The sequence below is a fragment of the Danio rerio genome, chromosome 10, assembly GCF_052040795.2.
Source record: "Danio rerio strain M-AB ecotype USA chromosome 10, GRCz13ab, whole genome shotgun sequence".
NCBI classification, from domain to species: Eukaryota; Metazoa; Chordata; class Actinopteri; order Cypriniformes; family Danionidae; genus Danio; species Danio rerio.
In genome coordinates, this window is record NC_141030.1 from 40,045,419 (window position 1) to 40,066,601 (window position 21,183).

General features: G+C 35.3%; 1 protein-coding gene and 1 long non-coding RNA gene across 3 annotated transcripts in view; both read right to left on the reverse strand.

Moving 5' to 3' along the window:
- ubl3a (ubiquitin-like 3a) overlaps window positions 1-19,977 on the reverse strand; it is a 43,108-nt gene extending 23,131 nt beyond the window's left edge. The window contains exons 1-2 of one of the 2 annotated variants that reach the window (XM_087268861.1): window positions 19,736-19,977; window positions 19,329-19,636 (exon numbers count right to left, since the gene is read on the reverse strand). In XM_087268861.1, coding sequence (XP_087124987.1) covers window positions 19,329-19,355 — 27 coding nt within the window. In that variant the 5' untranslated portion in view covers window positions 19,356-19,636; window positions 19,736-19,977. 2 annotated transcript variants of the gene reach the window in all.
- LOC147842162 (uncharacterized) lies at window positions 11,557-16,740 on the reverse strand. The gene is made up of 2 exons (XR_015501389.1): window positions 12,705-16,740; window positions 11,557-12,478 (listed from the first exon to the last, which is right to left on the reverse strand). It is a non-coding gene; the product is annotated as an uncharacterized LOC147842162 (long non-coding RNA).
- Window positions 19,978-21,183: the final 1,206 nt, after the last annotated feature.

Below are 21,183 nucleotides of genomic sequence, written 5' to 3' on the forward strand. Positions count from 1 at the left end.
AATAAAGATGAGCAAACTGCTCAATAAAACACAAAAGATTTCTATTTTGAGTCCAGAAATTCATTTCAGCCAGGCCCAAAACTCATCTCTTCCGCTCAGTGGATTCAGATGTGCTTCTGTGTGTGTGTGAACTCAACCTCAGCCATAAACAGAGATGGAATAAAAAGGAAGCCATCCATCTTCTTCCTGACGGGCACAGTGCTGGTTCAAACTGTGTCATCTCTGTCTGTGTGTGTTGTAGTCGAGACTGAGCTGGTTTTGAAGACTGTGATCACACTCACTCATCTCTCATTCATCAGTCGGAGCATTAGTGGGATTTCACCCGCTTATCTGAGGTGTGAGGCATGAGCTTTTCTGAGCGTCTCGCTCTAAAAATGAAAGTGTTGTTTTTTTCATCTAAGATTATAATTGGGGTATACCACACTTGCTTCAATAAACTGACTGTTCTTACTGTGAATGATTTTTTTAGTGAACACTGATATAAAGAATAAAACATTTAAAAATGTTTGGGGTCTGTAAGGGTTTTTAATATATAAATTAATACTTTTAATCAGCAAGGCAGTAAATATATTTCTAACATGATTATATTGCAAATAAAGAATTCATTGATGTTCTTTCTATAAATTAAGGAAACATTAAAGCTTGTGTGAATTAAAAATGCACAATGTTTACGTTGCTAGTGCACACTGTCATCCTTTAGTGAACAAGTAATCTGTATTAAGTTAATCCACTGAAATCAATCAAAGTCTGAGCATTTGCTTCAGTGTTTGCACTGGCAGTCCTTCGCAACGTCAGTTCATGCAGACTTTAAGGAAAATGTATGTGAGATTCCACAAAAACATAACACTTCTTTACTAGGATTAATGGTTTGTCATTCATGGTTCTTAAAGGGATGATTCACCCAATAATTGTGTTATTATTAACTCACCCTTTACTTGTTCCAACCCTGTCTAACTTTCTTCTATTACAAATGATACTTTGAAGAAAGCTGAAAACCTGTAAATATTGACTGGATTGGTTTTCCTACTATGGAAGAAGCTCATAAAGGTTTAAAACAAGTGAAATTTAAATTTAATTGTTTTTGTTTTTTTTGGTGAATTATGGATTTACATGGTTTCTGCAGGGTCTTAAATCTCAAAATCCAATTACAATCCAATTTTTAGGCCTTGAAAAGTCTTACATTTGCTGAATGATTTGTAGGTCTTAGATCTTTTTTAAACAGGTCTAAATTTTCCTTTGTTCATGTATTGTTTCCCAATCTGGCCAATGCCCATACAATCACCAACAATCCCTCTCAATAAAACTTTCAGCTTTTTATTTAAAAGTTAATTTTTAACTCTATTTATCATAATGCTTTAATTATTTTCCTTACAATAACAATTGTTTAAAAGTGCTCCATGTATTTACTGCTGAGAATACTGACCTGGACAGATTGTTGTGCATAGATTTAGTTTATTATGGTTTTTCAAACTTTCAAAACATTTGTTCATTTTTTTATTTTAAAGAAAGTTTATGTTGGGAAAACGTGTATGAATACAAGTAGAGCTTACTTGTTTTTACACAATATTAAAGAAAAATTTGCTAAAAAACTAAATCTAAAATATGTGAATTGTTTAGTATTAATGTATTATTAAATGTATTAAATTATAATAATTTTGTTGATAGGTCAAATAAAAATCTTTTCTGTCTGCGCTATTTGAAATTTTCCTTAGCCTTTAGTGCTTCGAGTCTAAAATTTCATTCATAATGGTTTTATAAAGTCTTAGATTTAACTCGGTGAAACCTGCAGAAACCCTGCTTTAATATTGGAAAAAAGTTTTTTAGATTCTTTAGAAGTGTTCATTACACTTTGAAAAATTATTTCCTTAAAGAACTGGTTACTGAAAAGAGAGCCAAAAACTCTTTTTTCTATGGCATCTCTGTGAGAATCGGTATGATTTTCCTGGCACAATTATTTTTAAGAGTGTAAGTATGCAGCACAATGATAAATAGTAAAACTTAACTTTAGAAGTTAGTTTAGCATCAAATCCGAATATTACAATAATCAAATAGTGAACACTAAAGTAATTATCCTGAACATTCAGCTTGCCATCACAGAAATAAACTACATTTTAAGAAATACTAAAACAGATTAAAACCATTTTGAAATTGTAATAATATTTTAAGTATTCTTTCCAAAGTATTATCAAAAAGATAACCAACCCCTGAATTTTAAAAATTTGTGACACAATTTTCCATTCAGTTGACATATCCAAACCATTTTCCCCATCGCAATTCATTTAATTCCCAATAGATGAAAGCAAGCCCCAGTCTAAAGAACATCCTGTTTTACTTAGAAATACTTCACACTGCTGAAGTAAAATGGCATTTCCTGCCTACTTTAATTACTTAATTAAGAAGATTATCCATAAAATGATTTTGCCATCAAACAAACAGCGTGCTCATACTTGGGTTTATCTAATAAACGTTTATTTAGCAAACCTTTTTTTGTTTTTTTTGGTTTCAAACCCTTGGAGGACAAATATAGAAGAGCAAAGATTCGATTTCAAGTACGGTACAGCCTGTACAATCCAGTTGTTGTTGAACAGAACAGGTTTATCCACTTTGCAATTGAGATTCAATTTTTTTTCTGCATGGTGACAGAGGTAAAACCGCTGAGTACAGTAAACCAACAATTGTTTGCGTGGAGATTTGCATAGATATTTAACATTGCAGGTCACCTTGAGCTCTTTCTGAAGAGAATATAAGATGGTCTGGCCCGTTTCCATTAGCAGAGGCTAAAGCAATGAACATGTCTAAATTGACAGACTGAAATTCATTTGGACATGTGAATGAAGAGATAAATGCCTGGGTCTAACCAAGACCAAAAACATAATGACCACTGGCAAGTTTAATAATAGCAAACTCATTCAACTTTCAGTTTCAAGGCAGAGATGCTAATGTATAACTTTCAGGCCTCAAAATGATTCCTAACCGTTTCAAATAAAAGTGCCTTATTGGATGGATTGTTTTGAGAGAAAAAATCTGAGGAGACAAGACCTGGCCATTTATAAATACTGTATGTGATCTCTTTCAGACGTGCGTCAGACTCTTATATTCCCATTATAAAGAGCACGGCACAGGAGAAAGAGATAACAGCATTAAATGACATGAGATCTGAGAATTAGATGGCACATTTAGACATGGGAAATTAAACCGCAAAAGGGGCGGTGGAGGAATTGTGATGTTCCCTGTCTATCTCCAAGACCTCTGTTGACGGCACAAATTTATGCAAGAATTAGAGAACTGACTCATGGATGGACACACATGGGCAAGCATGCCATGTATGAGGAACATAAAAATAGTCTAATGTTCTCTGCATGACTTGAAGTGCTGTAGATTGAACATAAAGTGATTGATTTTGCTCTTGCCTGTGTTTGCCTCCTCATGCTTTTAACAAAGGTGAAAACAAAAGGAAAGAAAAAGTGAAGTGTTTACCAGAAAATTCGAGACAGAATACAGAACGATACATGGAATTACATATAGATGGATGAATGACTGGATGGATGGACAGATGAATGGAAGAACGGATAGTGTCTATGCACAGAATGAAAGTTAGCAATGCAGTATAGATAGATAAATGGAAGTAAATAATAAAAGGTAAAATTATGGCTGGATGAAAGGACAAGCAGAAGAATGGATGGCATTTAGGCACAGAACAACATATGACAGAATGAAGAAGGGATAAAAATGATTGAAGAAAAAATGATGGATTGATAGACTGAACAATGGATGACTTGACGGACAAAATAATGGATGGATGGACAGAATGATAGATGACGGACAGATGTAGGGACGAATGGACAGTGTTTAGGCACAAAATAATGGATGGATGAATGGATGAAAACAAAATAATAAAAGATAAACTGATGGATTGATGGACAAAGATGGATGGATGGATGTACAGAATGATGGATAGATGGAAGGGTGGAGGGATGGACGGACAGATGGTGTTTATGCACAGAATGATAGATGATGGATAGATGAATGAATAAATGAAAACAAAACGACAGAAGTTAAAATGATGGAAAGAACGCTGGATGGACGAATTGATGGACAGAATGAGGGATGGATGAAAACAAAATAATACAAATTAAAAAGATAGACTGATGGACAGAAATATGGATGGATGGATGGCTGGACAAACAGATGGTGTTTATGCACAGAGCGATAGACAACAGAACAATGGATGTATGAAAACAAAATCATAAAGTTAAAGTGATGGATTGATGGACAGAACAATGGACTGATGAACAGAAATATGGATAGATGGACAGATATTGTTTATGCACATAATGATAGTTGACAGAATGATGAATAGATGGATGATAACAATATGATAGAAGTTAAAATGATGGACAGAATGATGGATGGAAACAAGGATAGACGGATGGAGGGATAGACGGAGAATGTTGAGGATGAATGGAAGAAGTTAAAATAATAGAAGTTAAAATGATGAACTGATGGACAGAAAGATGGATGGGCAGACAGATGGTGTTTATACACAGAACGATAGATGACAGAATGATGGATAGATAGAAGCATGGAGAGATGGACGGACAGTGTTGAGGCACAAAATGACAGATGAATGGATGAAAACAAAATAATGGAAGTTAAAATGATGGACAGAAAGATGGATGGATTGATAGATGCACAGATGGTGTCTATGCACAGAATGATAGATTACAGAATGATGGACAGATGAATGAATGTATGAAAACAAAACAATAGAAGTTAGAATGATGGATAGATCGATGGATGGATGAAGCGATGGGTAGAATGATGGATGATAGAAGGATGGATGGAGGAAAGGACGGATGCACATTTTTGAGGCAGAAAATGATGGATGAATGAATGAAAACTAAATAATAGATGTTAAAATGAAGAAGTGATAGAAAGATTGTGTTTATGCACAGAATGATAGATGACAGAGTGATGGATGAAAACAAACTGGTAGAAGTTAAAATGATGGATTGATGGACAGAACGATGGACGGAGGGATGGATGATAGATTGAAGGGCGTTTAGATGACAATGATGGATATATGAATAGATAAAAAAAATGATAGAAGTTAAAATGATTGACAGAATGATGATTGGGTGAATTAATGGACCGAAAGATGGATGGATTGATGGAAAGAATGATAGACGGATGGATGGATTGATGGACAGAACAATGGATGGATAGATTGATGGAAAGATCGATGGATGAATGGATTGATGGAACAAATGATAGAATGATATTTAGACTGAACAATAGAAAGATGGATGAATGGATAGAGAGATGGATGGATAGATGGAAGGATGAGTAGACAAACACGATAATAGCTCAAAGCTTCAGCTGCTATTCATGTTACTTCAATAATGTTACAGTTTTTAGTTTGGGCTTTATCCACTGCAAACAGGATGTTCTTCTGCAGAAAGGGAAAGTTGCTTTAGAGGTGGAGCAGGTTATTACATTTGATAAAAGATTAGACAAACATTATCTTTCTTAGAATAACATGTAATAATGGATTGTTCACAATAAAACCAGGAACATGTAATAAAGAGACCGTTCACTCAAAAACAAAAGCTCTTTCATCCTTTCCTCACCCCTTATAAGGTCATACAGGCTTGCGTTGTAATAGAAGTGAATAAATGATGGCAGAATGCTCATTTTAAGGTCATGTTGACTTCAATATTGTAATGTTTTTGACCAGGTTTGTCTTTGGTCTCTGCTAAAGGTTGTTATGGGATTAGTTTCTCTTAATGTTTACAATGCCCTATTAAACATGATAATTGGCACCATTTGTCGAAGTAGACGAGCATGAAAGCTCTAGTTTCAGCTGTCGGTTATTCAAAACTTCCTGTAAAATCATACATGACGCACACACAATGTGCCACTACTTTCCGCACTTCCTTGATAGATTTTTCCCATGATGGACTGGTCTCAATAGCTATGGCAAGAGTGATCATTTTGCAATCATTTCCTCAAAAACGCCTAGAACGTCCACTACTCTCATTATTTTGCTCTTGAGTGAGTTGTATGGCCGCCATTAGCACCAGAGAGCTAGTTTTAGCTTCCGTACTTAATCACGGCCACAGCACACCAGCAGCTGCAGTCTCAGCCTGTCCGGATGCCCCATCAGCAGTCCTGAAGGACAATCACTCACACAGACATACCCGCATGTGCTCATCCGGCCCAAACTAGCATCTCACCGGATGAAAAAACAAGAGCTTCGGTGGTCATATCGCTCAAATCAATACATGCCTGTATGATTATGTGTCAATTACAATCTCGTAAGTGCACATGTCTTCACACTGGTGCTTAAAGAAAAGAAACAAAACGCTGAGTCTGAATGATTCATCTGTGCAAAGTTTCCTGCTCTAGAGGCTAATTACACACCTTCGATAAACACATTAGCAGTGTGCGCTCAGTGGTGTTAAATAAACACAATCCTAGAACTCTGACCTTTCTCAAACTGAAACAAGACTCCTTCAATGTGCTTTAAGGACATATTTCCGATTTCCACCAGATTTTACTCTCATGTTTTATTTTATACTAACTAAAATTCATTTATTTTCTTTTTAGCTTAGTCCCTTTATTAATCAGGGTTCGCCACAGCAGAATGAACCGACAACTTTTCCAGCATATGTTTTCTGCAGTTGCCCTTCCAGCCACAACCCAACACTGGCAAACACCCATAGACTCTTGCATTCACACACACTCATTCACTACAGCCAATGTAGTTGATTCAATTCACCTACAGCGCATGTCTTTGGACTTGAGGGGAAACCGGAGCACCCGGAGGAAACCCACGCCAATGCGGGGAGAACATGCAAACTCCACACAGAAATGCCAACTGAGCCAGCCAGGGCTCGAACCAGTGACCTTCTTGCTGTGAGGCGATTGTGCTACCCACTGCGCCACCATGCTGCCTTATTTTATTTTAAATGTATTTTTATTTTAAATACATTTTCATTTATTTAAAATGAAATAAATGTTCTGACACGCAGTTATATTAAAATGAAGATAAAGATCAAATGGAGAAGGACAGAGCAAGGGAGAGATCTCCCACAGCCAGATGAAGGCAGGCAGCCTCCTGCCCTGCAGGCCCGACCCACGTGCCTACTGCTGAAAAAGGGCAGACATCTGCAGAAAGAGAGAGAGAAAGCAGGGGGAGGGGACCATTCGCTTACCTCTCCATCAGTGAGGCCGTCTCATAAAAATGGCCTTTTGATAGCAGCCTACTGTATTACAGCCGTGTATTACAAACCTTCTCATCTCCAATTACTATCATGCACATATTCTCAAACTGAATTTGTACAGCTCTGCAGACAAAGATCTTCATAAATAAAAAACATTCTTTATCTTTTCTTTCAGGCAAGCCCAAAGAGGATTGTTCACTCTGTCCTAAAGCTTTTTCTTCTTATTTTTGAGAGTGTAATGGTTTTAAATCAGCATCAGCTCTGAGATCAAGCGAAAAGGCTACGAGGCAGTACAATTGTATTTCAATATAGTGTATTTTTCACACAAAGCTTTATTGATATTTTAAATCCATGTAACTTGCATTCATTTGTGCAGTGGCAATATCCTATATTTCAGTGCACAGCAGAAAAATTACCAAGATAATTAGGTCTTACAATTGTAGCATTTGATCAGTGGCGGTTCTAGTTTAAAAACCACACTAAACATCCCATTTCCCCCATCCCACCCACAAGAAATAAAGACATTATGTGGTTGTCTTTCTATATATTTAAAATATTTAAATATATATTCATAAATAACTACATTTAAAATAATTATTATAAATACATTTCAATATATTTATCTATTTTCAGTAAATATATATCAAATTGTTTATTATTATTATTATTATTCATTTATTCATTCATTTTCTTGTCGGCTTAGTCCATTTATTATTCCGGGGTGGCCACAGCGGAATGAACCGCCAACTTATCCAGCACATTTTTACGCAGCGGAGGCCCTTCCAGCTGCAACCCATCTCTGGGAAACATCCACACTCACTCACACACACACTCATACACTAAGGACAATTTAGTCTACCCAAATCACCTGTACCACATGTCTTTGGAGTTTGGACTGTGGGGGAAACCGGAGGACCCGGAGGAAACCCACGCGAACGCAGGGAGAACATGCAAACTCCACACAGAAATGCAGAGAAACTGAGCTCGAACCCTTAACCCAGCGACCTTTTTGCTGTGAGGTGACAGCACTACCTACTGCGTCGCCATTGTTATTATTATTATTATTATTATTATTATACAACTTTTATTCCAAAAAATAACTTAAATCAATCCTTAATGTAACTGAAAAACAATGTAAAGACACAACTGGAGTAATATTCTAAGACTGTTGCATGACTATTAATTATAACAGTTCCAATTGAATACAAAAAATATGTTTTATAAAATTGCCTGTTGTCTTAGACCCCACTCATGGCCTAGAACTAAAACTATGCTGTCTTCCATGATTCATTACTCCTCCTTTCTGCTTCATAGCCATGCTTAGTCAAAGTGTCATCATCATATTATTATATAACCTATAGTTTTGTCGACTTGCATGTTGACGCATATCGGCGTGCATGTAAACAACCGGGGGCAGCGTGTGTAAGGCGCGCGGGAATGACTTTCTGCGCACATGTGTCAATTTGTTTTCACCAGCGCTGTTTTGGTGGCACATAAAGACAAACAAACTTGCATGTGCAAGTTCTTCATTCTTGGATAATATTGTTGCCCCTGCAAGTGTGATCGCCCATGTGGAAGATGTAGTTTATAGTAGGGCTGCACAATATTGGAAATATCTAGCTTTGCAAAGTTTTTTTTATTTTGTGATATACATTGCGATATAAATACAATTTCTAATCTAATAAACAATCTATAAACAATCTATAAATCTATAATCTAATAAACAATCTATAAACTTTTTTGGGACCCCAGACACATTTGGTTGTGAGGTTAGTGCTATTTGCGGTGCATTTCTGTATTTGCATGTTTTATATATTATACAAGTGTTTTTTCGTTTTCTGAGTCAAACAGTATTCAAGTACATAGGCCCAATCCCAATTCTACCCCTTAGCCCTTCCCCTTCAGTGATTTCCTGAAGATAAATACCAAAAAATAGCACAACTGGAATAACTACAGCAGTCGCAATCATCTGATCTCATATAAAGCAAGAGATCGCGATGACATATGATGACGTGTGCAGGTGTTGTAGTGCTGTCCCAATTCTTAGGGGTAAATAGCCCTTCCCCTTCACCCTTGGCTGTAAGGGCCAGAGGGGTACAAAAGTAGAATTGGGATGGGGCCTTATGATGCCTGAATGCTTTTAAGGTCATTATACAATCACAGGCATCAAAACTACATGCAAATGATGAATTATAATCAAGACTCGATATTACGTATGCTGACGAAGTGACTTTTGCGAAGGATCACATTACTATATCGATGCTGAAACAATAATTTGTTCAGCCCTAGTTTATAACATCAGCTGAGAGCAAAAATAAGATATTTTATATTTAGGTTCCCCTCGCTGCTGTACTGAAAATAGAGCTAACCAAAACATAATTGTGTTAATGATTATATCGCTAGTAATTACTTTATCTAAAATCTCAGAATTGGGGTAAAAAGAAAGATCCTTTGATTATATCACATCTTGTGATCAGAGGAAAAAATAACATTTGCCAAAAAGGAGAGAAAAGCTATGAGAGGCCTCTAGTAAAAGAACAGAAGGAAAGACTTGTGAGATCTCTGTGACTTCACTAAACTACAAGAGAATGTTTGAGCAGTGATGTCATAAAGGCAGGCGAGCGAGCGCCACTGTTTACAGTGAAACAAGCCTTCACAGTCAGTCTCTACCAACACACACCAAGCCTGAACAGAACCACCTCTGGAAACATGTAAAAACAGATATATGTTGACTCACGTCCAGTAATGAATATGTAGAAACACCACAGAGAAGCTAAAACAACTTATAATAAGGCGCTGAGCAGCACTATTTACACAAACTGACGTTGAATCACTCTAACTTTCCATGACAGTGTGTGTGTGTGTGTGTGTGTGCGCGAGCACCTCTCTCACAGAGCTGTTGTAAATTGTTCCTCACTCTACTGAAAGGATCCTTTATTGAGTGAGTCTGAGCTACTTCCTCCCCCTCCTTTCTCTCTTGCTCCCTCTTTAGCCTTTAACCCTTACTGACCCATAGACACTCGCTGGACTTATTCGTTTTATGCAAATAGCGTTCGTCATGTATTACTTGCAATTTTTCATGCAAACACAAACACATCAGACACCAAAAACATCCCTGCTTTGTTATTCTACGATTGGGGTTGAATGCAGAACACCAATTTTGATACAATTTCAGTTCAATGAAGGTTGTCCAAACTCATGGTGCAGGTCATCTTGGATATAACGCATTTACCAGTTGAATGCACATGAGTGTCACAATTAGTAGGACACTCGAAATATTCTTTAACCTCCGAGTTTGGGGCATGTCAGTAGCTATGTTTCCATCCAAAAATGCAAATTAACTTTATGCGCAAAACTGGAATTTTGCATAAAAGATGTGCGAATAAAGTGGCGTTTCCATCCAATGAGTCAAAGCAAACATAACCGACACTTCCTAATTTACTGGCGCCAAATATTAACAGTAAAAACAGAATTTGTCATTTTTTTTCTAATTTAATTAATGAGTTGTGCCTCAGAAGACAATGCTGACATGTAATGAACGCGTGGTGGCGTTTGAAGCCGCGGAGCGTAATTGCTCTTGACAGTTCTGGAGGTAATTTGTAGTATTATAACACTAATACTGAGATGGTTAAGGTGTTTAAGAATGACCAAAACAACAATTTTAGATGTTTTATAGTGTGCTTACCCTGTTGGATTATCCATTCATAAACATTTTCAAAATCACATCCCTTTTTTAATGTGCATACTGGAATTTGTTTGGTAACAGTGTTTTTATCGTAGTTTATGCGCATCTTTTCTTATCGGATGAAAAGTTTATCCTACTCAGTTTTGCGCATATTTTTTGTAAACAAATAAAAATAGTTGGCTGGAAACATAGCTAGTGAGAAACGTGGTGGAATCTCTCATCTATAACAGAGAACTATATTAACCATTACATACCTTACTATTGACCTTATTCTTTATGTAAGAGCAGGCGCAGCCATTTGAATCTCTGAAGCTTGCGGTCTTAATCTCTTCCATTGATTTTAGACGTTAAAAACAGCTTGTTATGCTGCAATGTTGGAAACTGACATTTTCTTATTTTATTAATCTACTTTTTATGTATAGTCATGAACACGTTGGTAGAGCAAGTAGTTTGACCATTTTCTGCTGTTTATTATTCCAAGTCATTTCTCCCATAGGCAACTGAATCGGATGTTTTAAAGCAATCGCAAAAACGAACGCAATTCTGCATTGTAGAATAAGGTCAATATTTAGATCAGTGGATTGAATTCAGGCAGGCAAAATTAACAATTGTGGGATGTCAGTGACAAACCCCAATTGATGCAAATTCTTTGTTTGTTTTTTTTTGTTTTTTTTAAGCTACCTTGTAATTTATCAAAGGCTGACAAAAGTGACTTGAACGTAGTGCTGGGCCGATATATTATATCAAATCGCAATAAAATTTATGTCAATAACAATGATATGCTCTGAACTTTTTTACTCTATATTGATCTAAGAGCCAATTACACAGCAGAAATGTGCAACAATGGGAATTTAAAAGTGTGTTGAAATTGCCGTTTCTCAGGTGTGATTAATTTAATCTGATACCTTACCAAAATGCTGAGTGTTTCTCTCATGCTGCTGACGTGGTTTCAGTCTCCGTGTTTTGAATGGTGGCATGTGCTGTGTTGAGTTTCATATAATTTCCAACAGGTTTTCTATCATTTATACACAAACACTAATCGTTATCGTTAGGTTGTAAAGGGTCAAAAAAAGGGTCTATCTGTCATAAAACAGATGTTATAATGACCTAACAAACCCTTTAGAGGGACTGATTGGTGTAGCCTTCTGTTGTCTGGTTTCCTGATGAGCTCTATTGATTTCAGCGTGGTTACATAATTTAGCAAAGTCTCGATGACAAAGCTGGTTTGATTCTGCAAACAGAAAGCATGCAGCAAACACACACATTCCTAGTGAGCATCCATCAGCGCACATTATTATAGGGATAAATGTTAAATGCTCAATGCCAGAACCACCTTGCACAATCAATGGATAAAATGAAGGGACATTTATTTTACATAACTAAATGTCAGAATTTCATAAGCAAAATGGCATGCAAAATCCATTTCCCATTTCATGCCTATAAAGTATAAAACGAAGAAGCTACTACTCAGTTATATGCTATTGATGATTATTCACAGCAATTTTGTGTTTAATAAACTTCTAGAAAAAAACGTAGACAGCTTGGTTAAAATAAGACTAAACTTGGGCTGTCAGTGAAAATCTAATAGACATCCAAGAATAGTCCAAAACTAGACTAGTTGTCAAATAGAAGTATTAGACAGACTTCATCTGTGTAGTCATTCATTTATGTTTATTAGACGACTAGTTTTGATCTATTCTTAGACGTCTATTAGATTTTTAGTGACAGCCCAAATTTAGTCTTGTTTTAGCCAAAACGACGAAGTTTAAATGTCTATTAGACCTCTATTGGACAACTTTTAAAAACAAAAAAGTTTGCTGGGTTATAACAACAGAAAAAAATTAGGGTAATTTTGACAGTTATTTAACTTTTCCTGAAATTTTGAGTTTAAAATCTCACAATTTAGACATTATCAAAATTGCTTGGTTCATACCTCACAAGCCTTACAAACACACGGAATTGTGATTTTAATCTCATTTACAATTGCAAGTTCATATCTTTAAATTTCAAAGAAAAGTCAGAGTAAGAAAGCCAGTAAACGTGCAATAGTGAGATTATTACTTTCTTCTCTGAGATGTCAAGTTTCAATTGCAAGTTTATAGGCTTCCCTTGGGCTGGGCGATATTGCAAAAATATATATATATCATGTTTCATATTATTCGATATTGAATATTTTAATAATACATTTAGGTATATTAGGATTTTTTTTTTTAAATCACTGAATTTTAAATAGTTTTAATAGTTAAAAACCAAAAATATTTAAACAAAATCTCTCATTTCTTCATAATAAAATAAACATAAGTGTTAAAGAGACTCTTAAACTTGATAAATAAAATGTTACAAAATGGAGTTAAGTGACTGGGATGCACTAGAAAAGAAACCAAAAAGCCACTCTGGCAACATCCTTGCATCCTTTTTTATTTACAATCTCCTCACTGCTGCTTGCCAAGACACTCATTTTCGCATGTGTTGTTATTCTGACCTGAAGTGACAAGGGTGTGGATTCCTTGCGATTCCCTAGCATATCTCGTAACTAGCCAATCATCAACCATTTTTACAGAGGAGGATAAATGGACAAATCATTGCTGAAGAACTAATGCAAGTTTAAGGAAAATAAGTAAAAACCACTGCAGTGTTTGGATGCGCTGTGTTTGTCTGAGGCAATTTGTCTGCCGTTATTACTGAATGTGTATATTCCATACAAAGTGTGAAGCAGATTGGTTAGTTTTACTTACATGAATAGCGGTGTGCTTTTGTCATTCAGAAAAGTTCAGATGTTTTTTAACTAGGTGCAGCTGGAAAATGCATGCAAGCCGCGCGCTTCCATTGGAAATTACAAGCTTACATTCCAAGCTTGGCCACATTTTAATATAACTATAGCGACTCGTATCGAAACTACATACCAAATCTTTTTTTTAATGGATATTGACAATGGTGTTCGGTCAATAAATATCGATAACAATTTTATTGCCCAGCTCTAAGTTTTCCTGCAAAGAGTTTACGTCTCATAGTTCTGACGTTTTCTAAAACTATAATAATATAAACGCGGAATTGCTTGGTTTCACTATAATTTTATTTGGCCTTTAGATTTATCAAGCATCTTAACATTTTACATAACACTTTAAACTTGTGAAACTGCTGAGCAATGCTACTCAATGTGTGGACCACACTGACAGCGAAGGTCTCTACTTGCCATTCCTCCTGATGGCATCCTCTAATAATTCCCCCCTACACACAGAGGACACAATACCACATGACACCACACAAAGTGACACGGTCCTGTCAGGGAGTATAGAGTTCTCCTTCACACCTCTGTCTCACAAATGATCAAAGCTGACTCTTGTAAAAGAGCATATCTGATGTAGCACCTATAGGCGAAAGGCTTCCACAACGTCTCACTGCTTTGAAACAGTGAGAGCTCTCGAGAAAAAAGCCCATTCATTAAAATGCCCACCCACAAGATGTGCATGCACACACACACACACACACAAACACTGCCATTGTTTGACAACCCTACCCCCCAAAATGAATGCCCCTCAGCTGGAGACCACACAATGATTCAAAGTTTCACCTCATCCCAAATCTGAATGCACTGCTCTGGGAAACCAAAAATAGACAACTAAACTCGACACAGATAAACGTCATGCAGCTTCTACTTTAAAGAAACCTTAATTCATTTTAAAGCTTGTAATGGATTTTTCTAATCGTTCCTTTATAAAAATATTTCCCATGACGTTTGGCTGTTTGAAGTTTTCAGAGATGACTTTTAAAACCTACGGACGCTATCTTAGATAATCAATACCCGACTTTGGGCTGTAACATAACAGTTTGTTCCTTGTTCGGTCCGTGTTTGCATAGTGTGAGAAAAAAACCTTTCTTCCTGTAGAGGCATAAAGAGATGCATAGTCATCATCGGGGTCGGTTCATATTTCTGCCCTTAAAATCAATCAACAATTTGTGACACTGCTGTTTTAATAACTAAAGTTGCCAATGAGGCCTTCATTTCAAAACTGGCAAAGGATTATCCACTGCATGTTTGCTGAAATCCATCTAAAATGTATTTCCAATTAGATTTGGCCATTAAAAAAATTTGCAAAGAGAACCAAGGAATGAAATGATCATTCATCATGCTTCAAATAAGAGTAATTGCTATTGTAAATAAAAGTTGCTATTTGGCAATTGAAAGATAATTTTATTGAATAAATTTTTAAAAAGTGTGAGAAATTTATGAAGCTGTTTACACATGGTCACTTTGTGTGTTGTTTTTTCAGATAGCTGTATAATTGTGAAGGGCAGGTGTAAACCCTATAAATGGACGGATGTAAATCCAATCGCTCAAACCATTTCAGATGGTGGTTTGGGACTAGGAATGCACAATTAATCTAAAAAAGATTGCGATGTCGATTCGACCCACCACACAATCTTAATCCAGCATTTTTACAATTCAGCCAATTATATTTTCATAAAGAAGGTTGCGCAAGTCTTCACGTTGTTTTACATATGTTTCACAGCAAAGTGGACACCTCCAAATGATATTGAAAGAGTCCCATACTGTATTTAGAAAATATAATTCACCCAAAAATGTCATTTCAGTCTTCATATAATGATGTATTCGTGGCCGCAAAATGAGTAATAATTACAACAAGCATTTGATTTTTTTTTCTCTCATTGCGAACATAGAGTGTAGTGCATGAAAATAAATGTTTAACAGTGTCACTATAACTACTCTAGACTATATAATTTTGAATATAATGCGAGAGAAAATCTGATGACAAATGATTTTACCAGTGAAAGTAATTGTCTAATAATGTTGTCAATGACAGATTGCAAGCATAAGTCTCAAACACAATAATTCAACTTTAGAATTATGAATAGTTGTATTCTGACGTAATCTCTTTACCGTGCATTAACAACCAGGACAAATTTAAAGTCTATATAATTTAGCATTTTAAACAACAGTACACCTACATATAGTTCTAATATTATCATTGTGGTTTTACCAAGTTTGAGAATTAACAGAAATAAAAGCCTACTCGTAATAACCTTCACAATTTAAAAAAAAAAAAAAAAACATAATTTTCATTTTAGCTAAAGTCATACAGCCCTATCTGGGACACATTCCTGATGAAACTGGACAGGTTGAAATGTATCTGGTTGTTAAAAACATATGTAAATTTTACTCCTTTTAAAATGTAATTTTTTTTTTTTACTTGAGCGTGTTTTGGGCTACATTACAGATATAAAAGCTCAAATGCTGTATGCAACACCACAGATGTTTGTTTCGTCTTATTTTTTTTTATTTTGACCGGTCAGTATCCAATGATATTATAATGTTAAATGATGAAATTCCAATGCATTGTTACTAATATACATTGTAATAATATCAAGTGGCAGCATTAACAAAAGAGATGCATCACGCACCTGTAGTATCTTAGTGGATGGAGAAGAAAAATAATAACATTTTGTTTGTTTACAAATGCACAGGGTTTTGATTTTGGGATGGTATGTTATGCACAAATTAATATAAATCCTTTAAAGTTTTGAATGATATCTTGCACATATCTGTAAGACAAAGCATAGATAGTCTATAATGACAGTAATCGTGGAGCCTGGCCTTGAGTGCTTATGCGGTAGGCATGGGATGAAAAGTTTGGTTTGGAAAAGTCAAGGTTGTAAAACCTCCATAATTTTCTGTTATACCGTTCTAAGATGTATGTTTGTTTGGTTTTTTTTACAATTTTATTTCGTTTTTTAGGACAACAGTATCTCCAGCAGAAAGAACCCTCCACATCATAATAAATAAGTCTTAAGATAAAATATATTGTGTTCAGTGGGAAAAAGTACTTTTATTTCCAGACATTTCAAAAGAACATATTTTAGAGCAGTAATCACATTACCGTGATGTTTTTATCCAAGATTATCATAACGTCAGAATCTTATACCAACCCATGCCTATTGTGAAGTACGAAGCCTCCTGAAGTCTGCATGTGAAACCATTTGTATGCTGAATAAGACATATAGCTTAAATAAAATATATATAATTAAATAAAATGTGGCACTTTAGTTGACATCATAGTTAAATTTGCATATAGAAGAGGATTTGAAGATCGGAATCATCATTTATATTGCTGATTGTTAATTGAATCAAATTCCCAATAAATAAATAAATAAATAAATCTATATATATATCTTATCAGAGAAAACACATGAATTGACAGGTGTAAACAGACCATATAAGAGTGCATTGTAAATATACTGTATGAATAAATGACCTAATGCACTGACATTTTTTAACAACCTTTAATAGTTTGGTAACTTCACAGTTGATATCTAAAATAATAATAATTTATTGTATTTTTAAATAACTATTTTTAATATTTAATGTAGAAATTGATTGCATTATTATTATAATTAATAATAACTATAATTGCAATTAAATGTGTTTCACCCATTTGTTCTTTCAAATTTTTAATAATTGCAAACACAGTTTTATGGTCTCTAAAAATATATTTATGGGCAGTAAATTTTCTTCGGCTTTTGGCAAGAGTGGCAAAAATGTTCATTTCAAGCTCTGATGACAACATTAAAAACCTTCTAACTCTAGCTTACATAATCAATACCTGACTTTGTGCTAGCTATAATATAACACTTTGATCCCTCTCCAGCACAGTGTGAGAAAAACCTTTCCTCCTGTAGAGACGTCAAGAGATGCATCGTCATCATCAGGGTCGGCTCACATTTTTGCCTCTAAAAAAAATCAATCAACAGCACATGTCGTTGCTCTTTTATTACATAAACTTGCCAAGGAAGCCTTTCTGATGGTCAGATTTACATTGCAGTGCTACTGAATGGAGAAACAGAAGGACAAGAGAATGTGCATGGTAAAGGCCAAGCACATCAGCCCTCGGCGTACATTACATCAAACAGAGTCTCTGCAATGTCAGAGCGTTGGCATCTCTCGAGTTTGACAGCCAGATCAGCTGTTTGGCATGACCAAAGCATGCTTGACTAGCACACTGGGACACAGTGTAACAGTCTGGCACCGACAGAAGGAGCTCCAATTTGTTTTGATATTAGTTTCAATATTTTCACACACAATCACGACAGGAGTTTATTGCATATAAGCTGATTTCCAACGTCCTTGGAGCCAAACCACCGACCTTCTGGACACTGGCGAGTACTAGCAGTACTACCGCCACCCACGGGTTCAGAGGTCTCAATCTATTATAGCCTTACATCATAGCGCAAAGCTTGAAAATGTCATTTCACAAGCATGCAATGAGGATTAAACAAAGCCAATGACATCATCCCCCTGGAGGGCAAGATTCGATTTTGGGTTTGATTATTCGCTTTGATTCACATTCTGGGGTGTTTTTGAGTTTCGCAAACAAGAAGGTGTGAGTGTTTTCAAGTCTTCCCGATCACACTTCCTTATTATCAGTCAGAAAAGCACTGTAAGCCATCAGATAGGATATCTTTACACTACTGCCCTTCCTGATAGAGGTGGAATTTTGATGGGGTTATTGCCGGAAGAGCAAAAAGTGATCCGAGGCATTTAATAACACAACCCTTCACTTCTGTCCGGGATTGATCAATATCCAAAATAACAATGAGTCAGTTGACCTTAGCCTGTGACAAACGTTAAGCACATTCATTTAACTATAACTTGTTTTTAAAGTACTTGAACAGTAAGTAACCAATAAACATTAATATAAACAGACTTTTTACAAGTAAGAAACCAAGAAATTTAATCTAACATTGTTTCTGGTGTCCGTTCAATATTTCTAATAGTCAAAATCCCAATGTACTATTTATTTGGTACTAGGTAAGAGATTAAATATTTTATTCAATTCTACTATATTTAATGAGCTGTTGGCAACCTTCCTAGTTTAGTTCCAGACTAGGGTACTAGTATTGATTAGTACTATTAAACTGTAGTAACTGTTATTAAAATCGAATCCATTCTTGTCTAGTAAAATAAAGCAATTTGTTACCACAATTGAATAATGGTCTGTCAATGTTAGTATTGTGACTAGTCCAAGATTAAGCAACAAAAAATATAAAGTATGAGTTTAGACTTTTTAATTTAGCAGAGCAGTGATATTGAAACCATTTCAATGTGCTCATGTCATTGATCCATGAATATGTCCTGCTTGTTATAAAACTATTTCTTAACTGTAACAAGAGGCAATTCAATCATAACTTTGTTAAAACATGACATTATTTATTAATATGTGTCTCTTTTTGAATTCTCGAAAGCTATAGAAATTAAACTGTAAATCAGTAAATATGTTGGGACCATTGTTTTTGTTTACATCTCTTTAAAATGGTCTATAGAAACTGATTCAAGCTTGTCAAAGAAAGAACCAACATTTAATGTAAACACCATGAAATCTTTAAAGTGGGTAAATTCTTACCATGTCAACAGGGATGTTGCCCGTCATCTTTGAAATGTGCTCTATTCACTTTAGATTAAAGGTAGTTTCTTTTTTCTTCGGTCTAGTTTGCTTTAAGAAACAAAGTTTTGACAGCAGGTGACTTGTGGTAAAGCAGTTGATCGCCCGTCTGGTTATTCCTGTATGTTCGCCAGTAGAGGTAGTTAAAAGCAGACAGGAATCGCTTCTTCTTCAGAAATGCTTCTCACTTCTTGCTTTTTCATGGTATAAACTTCAAGGAAATGATAATTTCTGGATTTTATATTTATGTGGGAGGACCCCCTCCCATCCTGGAATAAAAAAATGATATATATTAGGACAAAAATGTGCCTACGCCATAGAAAAACAAAATAATACTACAATTCAGCCCTTGGAATTCGCAAATGTACCGAGAAGAGTTCCGCGCGAGTCCGCAGTAAAAAATAGACCGTCGCCTGGTCGAATAATGCTGTAACTCGACGGTTTTTCAGTCTTTTATCCGTCTTCGTCTGCACTCGCTCTCTGCTGTCATCCTGCCTCAGAAAAACATGGCGGTGGTTGACGGGGGAAAGGGCTGAACGGGGGAAACCGGAGCTGGTGAGGCAGATAAAAACGGCGCGATGTCGATCGGTATGTGTGTGCGCGGATGAATACACGCCCCCCAGCAGTTAAAGGAAGAGGCGGAGAGAGAGAGAGAGAGAGAGAGAGAGAGAGAGAGAGAGAGAGAGAGAGATGGCAGTCATAAATGTGGATTATGAAATATACCGCTTATTTTTGTTGCATTATTATTACTTTTTTATCACTACTAGTATGTCATTTATTTGTCATGTCAATAAAGTAAGATTGAATTCAATCAGAAAATCAATAGATCCTAAAATATTGATTGTTAAATGAAAAGTTTATTACTATTTGTTGTTATTGCATTCTTATTATTTTATTCATGTTTTATTATCATCAACATAATAGCCTAAAATTATTATTTTTTTATCACTAGGAAAACTACTACAGGCCTAGAGAGAGATGTTAATCTTAAAATGTAAAAAGATTCTGCGTTGGCAACCCCTGATAAGCATGGAATAAGCCGAAAGAAAATTAATGAGATTGTACAGCTAATTACTATATTATTACTACATTGTTATTTTTATTGTTATTATTATTGCATTTTAACACTATGTAATTTACTTTATTCTATTCGATGTAAACGTGTAAAGATGTGAGGGACAGCAAGAGAGATACAGTGTGTGTGTGTGTGTGTGTGTGTGTGTGTGTGTGTGTGTGTGTGTGTGTGTGTGTGTGTGTGTGTGTGTGTGTGTACTGTATATATTCCTTTATATATTATTATTGATATTGTTGTTGTTATTATTGTCATCAATATTGTTATCACTAATATTTGCTGAATTTTTTCCACTAATCCTGCATGTACACTTTGGCAATATGTAACCATGTATGTCATGCCAATAAAGTAAAGTGAGAGAGATTAATCTTAAAATGTTAATTGTTAAATATACCACTTATTATCAATGAATTATAATATTAATTATTTTTTGATCACTACTACTATGTAATTTATTGTCATACAAAGTCAAATTGAATTTAGTTGAAATGATGTGAGATTGTTATAAATTAATCCTAAAATATTGCTTATTAAATGTACAGTTCATATCAATTTATTATTGCATTATCATTTTTTATTTTCATTATTATTAATAGGCCTATGATTATAGCTTTTTTATCACTACTTTAATTTATTTTCACATGTTCTATTCAATGTAAATATTACACATGCTCTATCAATAAATTTGTAATATGCAGGTATTTGAATTTAATTGAGAGAGAGAGAAAGAGAGAGAAAGAGATC